The sequence below is a fragment of the Gobius niger genome (genome assembly GCF_951799975.1).
Source record: "Gobius niger genome assembly, chromosome: 14".
Taxonomy (NCBI): domain Eukaryota; kingdom Metazoa; phylum Chordata; class Actinopteri; order Gobiiformes; family Gobiidae; genus Gobius; species Gobius niger.
Window position 1 is genome coordinate 4,415,673 of NC_136865.1, and position 15,260 is coordinate 4,430,932.

Sequence of the window (15,260 nt, forward strand, 5' to 3'; positions counted from 1 at the left end):
CTTCTGATCAGATAAACATGTTTTGTTTCTCAGGAGCCTCTCATGTCAGTTGGGTGTGACACATGCGACGCCCCAAAGCGGCTGTACCTGTTTGCTCTCTGTTCTCAAACAAAGGGAGATAGATAACCTGTATCTAAGCTTTCCCTCAGTATATCATTTGCAATTTTAGCGTTGCTTGATTAAGCGGGTCCATTTGCACTTCCGTTGGGAAACGGTGAGCTGCAGTTTGGTTCTCCTGAGGAGCCGAACGGGTCAATTCAGGTCACCACCCCAGGCTGATCTGAAAAGTGGTTCAAATACTTTATGTATAGAACCCTCACTTCTGTGTTGAACCAGTCTGACATTTTGACAACAAGAGCTGGAAGAAGCCTCTGAAAGGTCTGTAACTCAACTTATGTTGTGGGTTGTGGTCCAAACAGCACTACACTGCGTTCCAAATTATTATGCAAATTGGATTTTTGTGTCAAAAAGGTACAAAAAATAATAATAATAATGAAACTCATGGATGGTGTTGTGTCTTGGGGCTCTATGAATCACTGACATTAATCTCAGAGACCTGGGATGATTAGTTTTCAGGTTAAGCCCAGTTAAGGGAAAAACTCCTGAAAAAGGGTGTTCCACTTTATTAAGCAGATCATCATTTTCAAGCAATATGGGAAAGAAAAAGGGTCTTTCTGCTGATGAAAAGCGTGAAATAGTTGAATGCCTTGGTCTAGGTATGAAAACCTTCGATATTTCATGAAAGATTAAGTGTAATCATCGTACTGATAAGAGATTTGTGGATTATTCAGAGCACACTCCGGTTTGTGCAGATAAAGGCACAATATGGACGGTTTCTGCCAGACAAATACATCAGATTAAGAGAACAGATGTTACAAAGCAGCATACAGGTATTTGAAGCTGCTGGTGCCTCTGGAGTCTCCCGAACATCCAGGCGTAGGACCCTCCAGAGGCTGCAGTTGTGCATAAACCTTCTATCCGGCCTCCCCTAAACTGTTCATTGAAGCTCATGAACAGAAACGGCTGCAGTGGCTCAGAAATACATGAGGACTCATTTTCAAACTGTCTTGTTCACTGATGAGGCCGTGTGACCCTGGATGGTCAGATGGATGGAGTAGTGAATGGTGGGTGAATGGCCACCATGTCCCGACAAGGCTGTGACGTCAGTAAGGAGGGGGCGGAGTCATGTTTTGGGCCAGAATCATAAGGGAGAGAGCTGGTCGGCCCCATTAGGCCCTTTTAGGCTCCCTGGAGGTGTGAAAATGACCTTTGAAAAATATGTGGAGTTTCTGATTGACCACTGTCTTCTATGCTACAAAATGAAGAGCCGTGCTTTCCCAAACAAAATCATCTTCATCATGACAACGCACCATGTCCTCCTGTAAAGAAAACCTCTGCATCACTGGCTGATATGGGCATAAAAGGAGAGAAACTCATGATGTGGACCCCCTCCTCCCCTGACTTCAACCATATTGAGAACCTTTGGAGCCTCAACAAAAGCTATTCTAACATCCTGCAAAGAAATCCAAGCAGAAACTGTCCAAAAACTCACAAGTTTAATGGATTTAAGAATTTTGAAGCTGCTATCACACAAGGGCTCCTATGTTAAAATATAACTTGACCTGCTATTATTTTTTTGATTGAAATAGCTTTTGATTTCAGTAAATATGACCTCCTAATGCTACAAATACAACAAATGACCATTTTCAGTTAATTACAAGCTTTAAAATGTATTGAAACGATGAGTTGCATAATAATTTGGAACAGTGGATTTTGAGGTTTTTACTATATTTATTTTTGAAAAAAATACTGTTATCACTAGGAAATTTTTCCCGCCACATTTAAATGATCCTCGACCAGTTAAAGACTTGAAAATGATGCTGACTCTCATTTGAGTTGACAATTTAGAAAATCTTAGAAAAATGTCATTTGCATAATAATTTGGAACGCAGTGTATATTTAAATCTGTTTTGTCAGTATAGCGTAAACGCATATATTTGTGGGGGGAAAACAAGCTTAAAAATGATGAAGAATGGGGATGTCAGAAAAGTGTTAAAAAGTTAGGAATGAGTTTGGACCGTCACAAATAATCTATATCTAATCTAATCTATAATAAGCCCTCCCTCTTTCTTTCTTTGTAAACAGCAACAACAAAAATGAGCTATACGGCCTTTAAAAGATAAGTAGATCGACAGAGAAGCTCAGGAAAGTTTTCCCCCGGGGCGGTGGCCCTGCCGAGCCGCAGATTCAGTAAGTGTGGATCGTCCTCAGCAGGCTCCAGTAGAGGCCCTGTAACTGCCTCTCCACGTTGGAACACCGCGGGCACCTCGGGAACCGTCTCCCAGAGCGTCCGAACGCCGCGTCGTCGCCGCGCTCCGCCTCAGAGTCCCGCCCGAAGCGCAGCGGCATGCCGGCCGTGGAGCCGCCGGCGCGCCCGAAGCGCAGGGGCAGGTTGTTGTTGGCGGTGGGCTGGTTGGAGGGGGGGCTGTCGTCGCGGCCGAAGCGCAGCGGCATGTTCGCGCTCAGGTGCAGCGGCCGTGCGGTGGGCGGGTACAGCCGGATGATGGTGGGGAGGTTGATCTCGCCGGCGGTCGGGGCCACGTGGATGTTATAGGCCTCCAGGTCCAAGCTTCTGTGGTGGCTGTTCTTTCTCTGTGCGGAAACAAACAAACAATGATTTTAATTATTGAAGAGGAATGACCTGAAGAGGATGAACCAGAGGGGGTCCTCGTGTCCAGGTATATAAACAGACCTTACAGAGGCAGTCAAATAAAACACAAAGCTTTGTTTACGATAACGGTGCATAAAAATATAACACATACTCATACACTCATACAAGACCCTCCAAAGGTTACTGGCCTGCCAAACCACATGCTTTTCCATAGATATTTCACATATTCACATATTACATATATTCACCTTATTCCGGAGGCTCGCATGGGCGCCGCCATGAATTGTGCCCGCCCCTTTTCTCCTATCAGTTAACATGGGGCTGGAGAAGTCCACATAATATCAGTCACTACACCAAAACAAAGCCGTTTTTAGGCCGTGCAGAGTTGAGTTGTTGGTGCAAATGAACATTGGCCATTTTACACAAATCAATCGACTAAACATCAGATTTTCGCGCTCGACCGGAAGCGTCTGTACAACGGAAGTGCCGAGACAACGCAAAAAGTGGCAAAAGTGGGCGGGGCGGAATAAGGTGAATAGTCTGGGAGCGAGCATGGTCTCAACGATTTCCCGGTGGGTGTGATTGACAGACGGCATCAACCAATGAGAGCAACGCTAGATACGTCGCAGCAACAAGTGGCAGGAAGCCTTTCCAAAAACGTCCTTATTTGCGAGGAACGCTTCCAACTCTGTTTCTTGCTCCGGTTTTAGGGATTTAAGATTTTCCAAATGATTTAAAACAGACGAAATAGCAGAAGCAAACAGCGTATCAGTCGCAGCGCCGCCATCTTTATTGTTTTGGAAGAGTGCCTGGTGGTGACAGGTGACGGCTTTTGGTGTGTGATTGGACCGATGTGGGTCAAATGGTGAAATGCCGCCCAGACGGTTCTTCTTTTGAACAGAAAGGAGGAGTGTCTGGCAGGACGGGCAACAAAGGGCGACAGTGGCGCAGATGGTAGAGCAGGTCATCTCATGATCGGGGGGTTCGAATCCCAACTCCTGCAGGTGCAGACTGTCATTATGTCCTTGAGCAAGACACTTCACCGAATGCCTATGTGTGAGTAGATGGTGGTCGGAGAGACCGTTGGCACAGATGTGAGCAGCCTCGCTTCTGTCAGTCTGCCCCAGGGGAAACTGTGGCTACAAACTCAGACTAAACACATATAATATGTACACGTCTAGACACCAGTAAACACATATCAGCACATACATGATGAATGCACCACGCTTAATAAAGGTTTCATTTGATCCCGTTTGAAAGGATCAACACTATCAGTGGTAGAACAGTAGTGCAGTAGTGACCACCGACAGTGCTCCAGAGGTATCAAAAATAATAATAAAAATATACAAATTTGAAACAATTGCATGTATTCTGAAGATGTTGAGCTTGGGCAATTTTAAACATCGGAAAGGAAGTCAAAGAGTGAATTGACATTGGAGGGTTATTCCCCTTATACACTCATCGCTTATGCAGATCTTCTTATTTCTTTATTGATTTGAGGAATAAAAATAGATTTGGTTTCTGTGATGCAAGTTATAAGATGAGCTAAACGGGGAGGCGTTGAATGTATAAGCAATCTGCTCAATTTGTAAAACATTTAAACTTACAGGTCATGTTTCCTCAAGGTCAAACTAACAAGTCACATCCCTGAATGACTATATTATAAAAGTATTAAAGTGTTACCAAAACTAAAAGGCATTTGAGGTTGTTTTAGCAGAATGACTTTACAAGGCGAACAGCAGCTCCCCAAACTCTGCCGTGTCTACACGCCGAAGCAGCATCAACATCTTACAAACGATAAAAAGCAGCAATGAAACAGCCAATGGTGAGATAAAAGAAATAATCCTTCCTTTGCAGACAGTGAGACTTTGTCAATAACCGTGGCTAAGATGTCCCTTTAAGACATAAGCATAAAGTTCACTACATTTCATAAATTTAACAAACTAGCGTTTAACGTTAGCTTTTGAGATGCTAACAAATTAAAGTAGTTAGCTCATACGCTAATCAATGATATTTACTTGGTGTCATCAAAATGCCTGCTTTCTGACATAAACACATGTCCATCTGATGCATACTTTTAAGTACACATTTCTTTACATTATCAAAACATCTACGACTAAAATTGCTCACATTTTCTGATTTCTGAGTTTTGTTTTATTGACACAATTTTTCTATATTTTTTGCCACCATTTCTCACAGTTTCCCCCAAAGTGATTCTCCATTTTTCACACATTTCTTGGATATGAACCCGATATTGTAAATTTGCAACATTATTTTGTTCTGTTTTCTGGTTCTGAATGACACATATTATAGTATAGGTATCGGAAAAAGTATCGTTCAAGTATCGGCATCATAAACCAAGTATTATTAAAGTATTGGTATAAAAAAAATGTAACGGCACCCGGCCCTGAACGATTCTCAATTCAATAAGTGAACAGAGATTTCTGTGATATCATACAGTTGAATCTTTAATATGATCACATGAATTACTCAAAGCTCAGACTCACGGTCCTCCTGGCCTGGTGCATCTGTCCTCTGGCCGTTTGTCGTCCGTCATGGCCGCTTCCCAGGACGTGTCCGGCGTACACTGACTTCCCGTAGATCTGCACCTGAGAGGAGGTGGCCCCATGGAGGCTTTGGAGCACCAGCAGAGCGCACAGCCCCAGCACGGTCCACATCATCCAGCCCTGAATGGGTGCCTGTTCACTGGGCAGCACCAGGAGGTCAGTGCCTCTGTGCTCCGACCCCTCTGTCCCTGCTATTAAAGTCCTGGGAGCGTTTACGTCAGAGGTGCTTAAGAAGCGTTCATCTGGACTCCATGAATTCTTTCTTTAATGAATGTAGCTGCAAGGGCCCTCATTAGGCCCAGTTGGTGCCCATTGTTCACACTGGTCTCTTTCAACAAAAAAAAAAGGAGAATGATAAAGCGAATATTACAGGAAATGACTAATTGTGCTGTGTGTCATGGAAGACTTGAAGCCGCTGTGAGCAGGTTCACAGGTCTGATACAGCACTGATCAAAAGTCAAACGACCAGTTGAAAAATGGCAATAATACACATTTCCATGTTTGGATCTTAACACGGTTAGTATTTGAGTAAAGCTTTTATTGAAGACAACAGTTCAACTGAAATAGGCTGTTTTCACAGCTGATCAAAAGTTGACCACATGCCTTTAAAAGGCCAAATCAAAAATGTGGATTCAGTGTCATTTTCACTCTGCTTCATAAACAGGCTGTTAAACATACATGCGCCTGCCGACAATGTGAAAAAGTGGAAACTCGGCAAATGCAATGAAAATGTTAATATCTCTGTTCTTCGAAATGAAAGGCTGACGTCACAGATTGAGTGATTTGATCCTGTTTGCAGTGAGACTTAAAACCTGAAGTTGTAAAGTCCTTTTGTAGTGGCAGAGCCCCATTATATTCTAATGGTATATGATCCTATTTCCACTCATCTGTCTACAATGAGGAAATGAAAATATGAGAAAATAAAATGCTGACATTGCTATATTTAAGGCAATATAAAAGCAAAGAGATTTAAAGAAAATGTGAATCTAAGATTTTGAGGCAAAAAGCACGAATAAGGGTGCCTTATAAATGAACTTGCTATTTTATTTTATTTATCCTTTTTCCTGTCAATCTTAAGTGTATGACTTTAGGCAGATAGTTTCTACATGGTTATACCGAGCTTGCATAAATGGGTATATTTGGTATAGCAGGGCTGAGCGATATTGAAGTTCAATGAAATTGGCATGTATAGGGTTTAAATATGCTTTTGTTTGATGATGATGATGATGATATAAAAGCCCTTTATACTAAAGGCCAACCCACAAAAAAATATTATGTACTGGTGAACATGCTGATCAGCACAGGGAAGAGAGTTTGAGCCTGGACAGGAGCAGAACGAATTTGGTGAATACAGACAATATTGTGTATTGGTGTGGGCATCTCTGCAGAGACTGCTGCCTCCCGACCCGACTCCGGATAAAGTGGAAGAAAATGGATGGATGGATGGATGGATGGATGGATGGATGGATGGATGGATGGATGGATGGATAGATAGATGGATGGAAAGATGGAAAGATGGATGGATGGACAATATTAGAGACATGCAAATAAAACAACATATCAGTCCAGGCCTATTTTTCGAGAAACTAAACTCTTAGTTGACCAACTTTCTTCTGCTGATAAACTGTATATATAAATTGTATTTTTAGGTAGATGATCCCAACAAAAGGAGGGGGCACTGATGAAAGAAAGGATCAGAGATTTTGCACATTGCACATTGGACTACGACAGGGCTGTCCATTGTCACCAATTGTTTTTGTTGGCATTATGAACAACATTTCTAGACCCTTTTTGGGCAGGAGACTTTATTTTTCATCATCAAGCTTATGTAAAAACTCATTCATGTTTTGTCTGCATTAAATCAGTCCTTGCAGGGTTTTGTGATCGCAACTATTAAATGCAAAATCAAGCTAACGCCACGAAATCAGCGCGGCGTTGTAAAAGCTTGCTACTTTCCTGCAACAATTCCAATAATCATCCCTGAAACTTCCCCGGAACTACAGTGACCGTGTCTGATCATTTAAATCTGATGATCCAACTATTTAAAACGATGTCTATATGAGTCTTCTCTTATTCCTCAGAGTCTCTTTGGTTAAAACTGCAGTACAATGCCTTATTTTAAGCAGAAATAAATTACGACTTTTGGAAAAATGACATTTTAGCCCACAGCAATTGCAAAAAGAATGTTAGCATTTCTGATTAGCACGTTAGCCCAACTCAGCTCTGATTATTCGCAGCTTTTGAAGAAATGTTTTAATACATTTTGTAATATCTTTTCATGAATTTATAGAAGACGTCACAATCTGCTTAGATCAAACACTTTCCTCATTCTCTTTAAGGCTATAGCAACAACAATGGTCCCTCCCAGACAGGTATTTCGGTGCAGCATTAGAGAGTGAGCTCACTGAATTCTCAAACGGGCGATTGAATGGGGGAAGCAGCGGCGTGTTTGCTCGGGTCCAGACAGAATGTAAGGAACGTCCGAGGTGTGTGAGTCACATGTACCGCCGTTATTAAAGCGTTTCCATGTTTCTCTGAGAGGCATTCGACACGGCGCACAAACGGCCTTTAAGGCTTCATCTGGCGTCTGCGTGAAGTCTCTGGTCATTTCTTGTGTCAGTTTTCTGCCTATGTAATAAGACGGCACAGCTCACAAACTCAAAGGTCCAGGAACGATTGACCTCGATCATCCATGGAAGATACAACTGGACATTTGTTGATTTACATAGTCGGCGATGTTTCGAGAATCATCTAATTCTCTTGTTCAAGGGCCAAAGCTGTTAAATCCCATCAGATGTTCGATTGGGTACTGGTGACATACATTTATTCCAGCACAACAGGTGTAGATTGGACAGTAACAAAGCCAAACTGGCCAAATTCTGATAAATTCCAAACATTACATTTCACATTCTCCCTTGAAGAACAGAATTGGATGATTCTCGAAATGTTGGCAACTGTGTCAATTAAAAAATGTCCAGTTGAAGATGAATCCTTCTGTGTCAAAGGTCCAAGGTTCAAAACATAACTTTTCTTTGTAATAGTAGTAATCTCAGCAAATTTAAATACAACTGGCACAAACTTCACTTTAACTTTTAATGAGGATGCAAAGGGAAGAGCTGTAGAGACGATTTAGTAAATCGTTAAAGCTGGGACTAACTCTGAGGATGGAGCAACATTCTGCATATGGAAAACTTTTGTTTTATTTTTAATTCAAAATGTTTTAGTCTTTGTGACATTCGTTTGGTCTATGTGCTTTCTTTGCCTGGTTAGTTTATACACAAGTGTGAAAGATCAGAAAGAAATCGGAATATACCTTTATCAGAGGGAAGATTAGTGATTTTTACAATATTCTTGCAAATGGAGGACAGTCATCATTCCAGACATTAAAGACCACCTGGGAGAAGGATTTAGAATTGACCTTCGATGAAAATGTATGGTCGAACATAATTATGTGAATGCACATATTTTCCATTTACAATGAAATTGCAAATTCATGAATTTAAAATTTGCTTCTTTAATTCCATTGCTTGAAATTAAAGAAGCTAATTTTAAATTCATTCATAGATTGTACCTTACACCAACTTGTACCTGCTCAATGATACACAAGAGCTCCCTTTAAACAGAAAACAATGAAGATTACTAATTACTGCAACATATTTTGCAAAGAAATGCACACGCTGGAAGGATTTATCTCCTCCAAATTTCAAAACATTTTTGTCTCAGTTATCAGAATTTTTAAAAGCTGACGTTTGAAAAATATAACCAGACCCAAACCTTTCATGAACTACGGGACCCATTACTTTCAAGCATGGAAGATATCTTTAGAAAAGTGACTATTATATTACTATATATGGATTAAGACCCTTATTATTTGTTGCTTAAAGGTATAGAATGAGGATGTTCTATTTCCGGGTGGATCATCAAGACGATTGGTCCTCCTAATTGTCAATCATTCTGGTGATATGCCTACGTAAGGCCGTCGTGCGCGCTCGCCCCTTGTTAATTTCTGCGCGTGTGCACTTTCAGGCCTATGTGAGTTACGCTGTTCATTCACTGCTGCTGCAGAACGCACCGAGTCGTTGGAAAATGACAGAGGGGCAAGAGAAAAAGTGTCTTCGAAGTGTATGAGAAGAAGAGAAAGGCTTCAGAAGAGAGAAACAAGACCAGAGTGTTTTTGGGAGATTCTTCCTCCTCGGAGGCAGGTAGAGCGTTTTTTTAAAAGTGGAGAGGGCGGTTCTTGCCTAAAATTCGGGAAAATCCTCCTGTATACTGAGACACCCTCAGTGCAGGACGGAGCGCTACCACAAAGCCTTCATCCCCACTGCTGTCAGACTGTGCAATAAGACTGTGAAGTAACATCTCTCTGAGTGATCTTCTTGAACGCCGACTGTAACAAGTGAATTTCTCCTTTGTGAGATCAATAAAGGTTTATCTTATCTTATCTTATCTTATCTTATCTTATCTTATCTTATACCTTTAAGTAGGAATGGGATGGCATAAAATGATGGTTGTTGCTTTGTACCTTTATTAGGACTGTTGGATGCTTCATATCAATGTCATGATGACCAAAAAATGTCTTTATTGACCTCCTCAAATTAAATTTTAATAAGGATGACAAATTTCAACTTAATTGAAAAGAAAAGAAATAAGCAAAAAGAAAGAAAGAAAGTGAAAAAACAAAATGGAATGGAAATGAAATTGAAGAGAAAAACAACAAAAAAGGAATTATTAACATAATAATAATATAATAATGATAATACAAATGGAGGAAAGAAAGGAGAAAAAAACTACGAGCATGGCATTCCTACGATCATTGCTGCTATTTATAATGCTAAGTGCCTTTTCTTTTTTTTATTTGTTTATTATTGTTATTATTTTTGGTTCATTTATTTTGGTTTCTTTTGTTAAAGGAGCGTGGATGGTAAAAAAAACACATAGATTGGCAACTTATGTGAAATAAATAAATAATGGAAAAAAAATAATGTACCTCTATCAGATAATGCATATCAGATGATGTTATTTACATGTCTCTTCAATAATCTAAGAACTCCAGAAATCAGATTATGACCAGATTGTTGGTCTCCATGGAAACACAGCAGTTTATTGATTGCATATCCCCCACTGAGCATGTTTGGAATGCTCTGGATTGGTGAATTCAGTATGATACGACAACGTGATGTGATCTGCATGGATAAAATGACGGTCACACTCCCCCAATGAAGCAACACTGAACATTTCAGAATGCCCTTTTATTGTAGACAGCCTAAGGCACCTGTGCAATATTCAAGTGTCCAATGGAGATGGAGAAGTGCTCACTAACACAGATTTAGAACAATAGAGAGAAATGGGTCTATAATGTTTAATGAAAAATGGAATCGAAAAAACAAATGTTGTGTTGAAGCTTGTGTTATTACATACAAGGATATTTTCCAGACAGATGCGTCATCATAGGCTGCAGTACAAAAAATACCAAGGTGTATAAAGTAAAAAAGCCTGAATGAAGCATCTCCGGGCCTTTAATTGAACAAAGACAAAAGCTCCCCGTTGAATCCTCCGGGACGTGGCTGCGTTCCCAGAATTCCGTCCAGTTTTCCCGGGATGATTTGTGGGAATGCTGTTACGCTCGGGCGGCTCTGATTTATGTCCACTGTTTTATGTTCCCTCCCCTCACTTAGACATGAGGCGGGTCATCTCCGCCGCGCTCGACATGCCCAAGCGCCCGGCGCGGAGACGCATCCATCAGCGCCCGGCCGACAGCTTATAGTTCCATCAATGATCGGATCCATTTCTGCAGCAGGGGCGCGGCGGGGCCCACAGACAGACAGGCTGTGCTGGCGGTGCTGGCGGAGGGGGGGGCGGTTGGGGAAAGCGGCGTGGAGACGTTGTTGTGACGGCGTTGAATGGGGATGGATCCACGTCTCGACCACATCCGCTGAAATGGGACGGGGAAGCTTAGTGTGGGTCAACAGAAGGAGAAAGAGACACTTCAGGGTCCACGTTTTGGGGCATTATCCAGCAACTCTCTGACAAACCCGTACCACCTGAAGGAAACACTGTGGAACATTTCAACTTGAGCTTTGACAAACATGGCAGCAATACCAATCCTGTTTCTGATCCTTGTCTAGACACAAACAAAGCTATTTCTGCAGTGTTTTGAAAGAGGACCGGGTGGAGAGCCCTCTCACGGTAAAGACACATGAAGAAATAAATGAAGCCAAGGCATGAATTCAACCTGAAAGACTTATTTCAGTGTCACCTAATGATAGCAAGGGTCACACCTCAGCCTGCCAAAGAAAATAGAACAAGACTGTAGATAGCGCATGTGCAGAAAGGTTTCTGAATGATAAGCTAAATATGAAATGATCTGCAGAGGAGGTGAGAAGGTGAATTTATGCTTTCGATGTAACGGGACTAAAGCAGTGCAGGACATTTACTGTCAGTCCAAATCACAGATAAGAGATAGAGTTATCCATTCAGCCACATTCATAGTAATGATCCCGTGTGGCCTGTGAAATCAACATGGCTGCTCTGTGTCCTTACAAGGGCAAAAGCCCTTGGGGTGGGCAGGCCTGCTACGCCTCCACAGAGCTCCACCTGTCAATCATAGATTTAGGCTTCCACTTTATTTCTGCTGCACAAAACACAGTGTGGTTAAAAAATCTGTCACTGACACAGCGTTGTCACATGGGTCATAGCAATTTTATGGAAAAATGAAAGTATTTGGAGCCAGGCTATTAACCAGTGCAAATGGTTCAAAGCTACATCCTGTTTACCAAGTGTCTTTTAGAGTCGCCCCTGGCCACCAGGAGGCGGTATTACAGAAATATAAGCTCCCCGCCATGAGGACCAAAGAGAAGAGCTTTCCTCGCCCATTGGTCCAAACACGGACTGAATGGAGGTGAAATCTGTGTTTTTTTCTCTGTGGCTCGCTGTGGGGCAGAGGAGTGGAGGATTGAACAGGAAAGGGAATTATAAAGTCAGTAGATTATGGATCACAGACATGACGCTGGTGCGGTGATCTTGTTTTAGTAAAATAAACAGTGGAAACGCTGTAAAAATGGAGCCATGTAAACGGTGTTATCATATCTTTCCACTCTGGGACCTAGTTTGGAAACTGTTCATTTACAGACGCCCAAAACACCAGTTTAGTCTGAAAGATACACTGGATTGATCAAATAAATATTTAGCATTTAGTCCTGGCCTGACTTAGGGTGGACGGGTCCATAAAGCGCTCACATGATGTTATGTTGCGATCAGACCAAAACTGTTAGGCTAACGAGTAAAGAATGATCATTGATGCACTGAACAGTGAGCCACTGATGAAACCACAGTCATGTGCAGGTCACTGTGTCATTCATTAGCATGACATTCATTCATTATCTGCAAGATGTTTATTCAGTTTGTCATTTCTAAATTCAGGAGCACAACAATTTGGATTTGATTATGTCAAGTGAGTTCCTATTTTTACTGCATTGAAATAGATCTAAACACACATAGGCACATTCTAGATGCACAGGTCTAAGAAGATGTTGGAGCTCAGAGCTTCCTGCTTTCGTTCAAATTGAACTCTATTGAAGTTTTCTTTCTCTTTTTATATATCACAGAACAACAGTTTTCATACTGATCTACCTACTGCATCCAGAGAAGACTCATCCAACTCTGTATTGTTCAGTAGACTGCTTCACACTTTTGGTGTAAAGGAACTGCAAAGAGAGGAAACGTCAGGAGCACAGCTGGGCACTGTTAATAGAAAGGTACAATGTTACAACAAGTGCAGCTAAACTGTGTAAACGTGTGGCCTTTGCTCTGCCTGATCCCGTCAGACCTCAGAAGCTAAGCAGGAAGGGCCTGGTCAGTACTTGGATGGGAGACCGTTTGGGAAACACCAGGAAGTCTGGGTGAATGAAGTGATTGGTGGTGGACGGATGGTGCAGATTGACAGCCTCGCTTCTGTCAGTCTACTCCGGGGCAGCTGTGGCTACAATAGTAGCTTGCCACCACCAAGTATGGAGTGAATGAATACTGCAATGTAAAGCGTCTTTGAGTGTCCAGAAAAGCGCTATATAAAACCGATGTATTATTATTAAACTCAAACACATGACAAACATGTCCCATCAGGTCCACACCAAAGACACTGTTTCAGTGAGTTCACAATAAAGCCTTTGGAAGAGGACCTCATGTATTCAAACACTGCATGTTTGAGAGCCACCAGTTCCACTTTCTCTGGTCTTTAATACAGCCATGAACAGTGTCACGTGTTCCTGGGCCATGTGAGGACATGTTTTGAAATCGTTTAAAAATCATCTTGAAAGGTTTTGAATTAGGGTTTAATAATGGCTCAGAGCGACTTCCTGCATCTCACCGGATAATGCACCATAATTATTTCAAATAGAGTGGACAGGCACAAAAGCTATGAGTGTGCTTTATTCTAAAATGGACTGATAGTCAAATCCAAACAGTTGAAATGCAAACGAATACTAGTAATAAAAGAGAAAGAAAAAGCTCATGTAACCCAACATTTGGTGGAAAGCCTGCTTTTCTTTTTAAATAATCATTAATCAAGTACGTGCCACACATGACAGAAGAGCTCACAGTGATGTGGAGCCTGTGATGCTCAGAAACATCATCAGTGCCAGAAGAATGTGACCCTGTGCGAGCAACACTGTGTTAGAAAGTTGGCACAAATACTTTTTGTTTCAGAAGCATGACCTTAAATTTGACCTAGAAGGTGGTTCAGTCTTGCACTAGAATTCAGGAAAATAAGGAAGGAGGCAATTTTAAACTGCTGAACAGCCACAGTGAGACAGATTCTTATGGCACATGTTGACCTATTGACTAAATCGAGTCTACCTGTGTGCAATCTAATGTCAGTTCAAATACAGCTGCTCTGTGATGGTCTCAGAGGTCTGTGAAGAGACTATTGTGGAGCAGAAGCATCATGAAGTCCAAGAACACACCAGGGATAAAGTTATTGAGATGTACAAAGCTAGATTAGGTTATAAAAAAAATGTCCAAACCTTTGAACATCTCTCAAAGTACAGTTAAATCCACCATCCAGGAGCGGAAGGAGTTTGGCATCACTGCAAACCTACCAAGACCCGGCATGGTGGCCTCCATGTGGCTTCTGGCAAACAGGACTTCTTATGGTTTTCTTTTAAAAATGCCACTCTGTCATAAAGGCCAGATTTGTGCAGTGTGCGACTAATAGTTGTTCTGTGGACAGTTTCCCCCACCTGAGCTGCAGCTCTCCGCAGTTCATCCAGGGTCATCATAGGATTCTTGGTAACAGCTCTGGTCAGTGCTGTCCTTGTTCAGTCAGTAAGTTGAGCTTTGAACATTTCTATCCTTTTGGGAACTGATACTTTGTCTTCAGCTCCACTCAGCGTACTGGCCCTGTGGAACCAGGCATTCTTACAGTACGGTCTGTACTCACGAGTCCGTCTGGTCTAGAACAGGTTTGCAACATATTGTACTTGCCTCCACCTTCATCTTCTAAAATGTTTCTAGGGCCCCAAACCTTATCCCAAATGTCATCAATAAAGATGCTTTCTTTTTGCTCCGGGTTATTTGAAGGTGCGTTCAAACAAGAGCTTCCTTCCTCTGTTGCTGCTTGAAAACTGGAGAAAAAAAATCCGGTTCCGAATAAATGGTACTAATCAAAGTGCGTTTTGACAAGTGTAGCCCAATTACTCAGCGGCATCATAAAGGCTGCCAGAGAAATGGTTACGAAACCCAAACAGCCCAGGCGGAATGTCCGTAAATCCCCCGTCTTAAAATCCGCCGTACCATCGAGTGGCTGATAGTGTGACTTGGCCCCATTTTCGCCGCGACCCCGGAGCACATGTGGACATACGGGCTGGTCAGGACGCGCAGGGGTGGGGAGGGTGGGGGGGCAGGCCGGATGAATCACCGCTAATGGACCCCTCTCCGGGCGCTGCGGGACGTGATTTAACATCGGCCGGCGCTTTGCTAATATTTATGGAAGGATAACGTTTTATGAAGCATTTACACGGAGATGCCAC

At 42.1% G+C, this 15,260-nt stretch overlaps 1 protein-coding gene across 1 annotated transcript; it reads right to left on the minus strand.

The window, feature by feature from the left end:
• Window positions 1–2,166: 2,166 nt before the first annotated feature.
• Window positions 2,167–10,947, minus strand: npvf (neuropeptide VF precursor; the record flags this gene model as incomplete). The annotated part of the gene is made up of 3 exons (XM_079570311.1): window positions 2,167–2,652; window positions 5,179–5,440; window positions 10,910–10,947. The coding sequence occupies 3 exons, from the start codon at window positions 10,945–10,947 to the stop codon at window positions 2,248–2,250; spliced, it is 705 nt and encodes a 234-aa protein (XP_079426437.1). The 3' UTR covers window positions 2,167–2,247.
• Window positions 10,948–15,260: the final 4,313 nt, after the last annotated feature.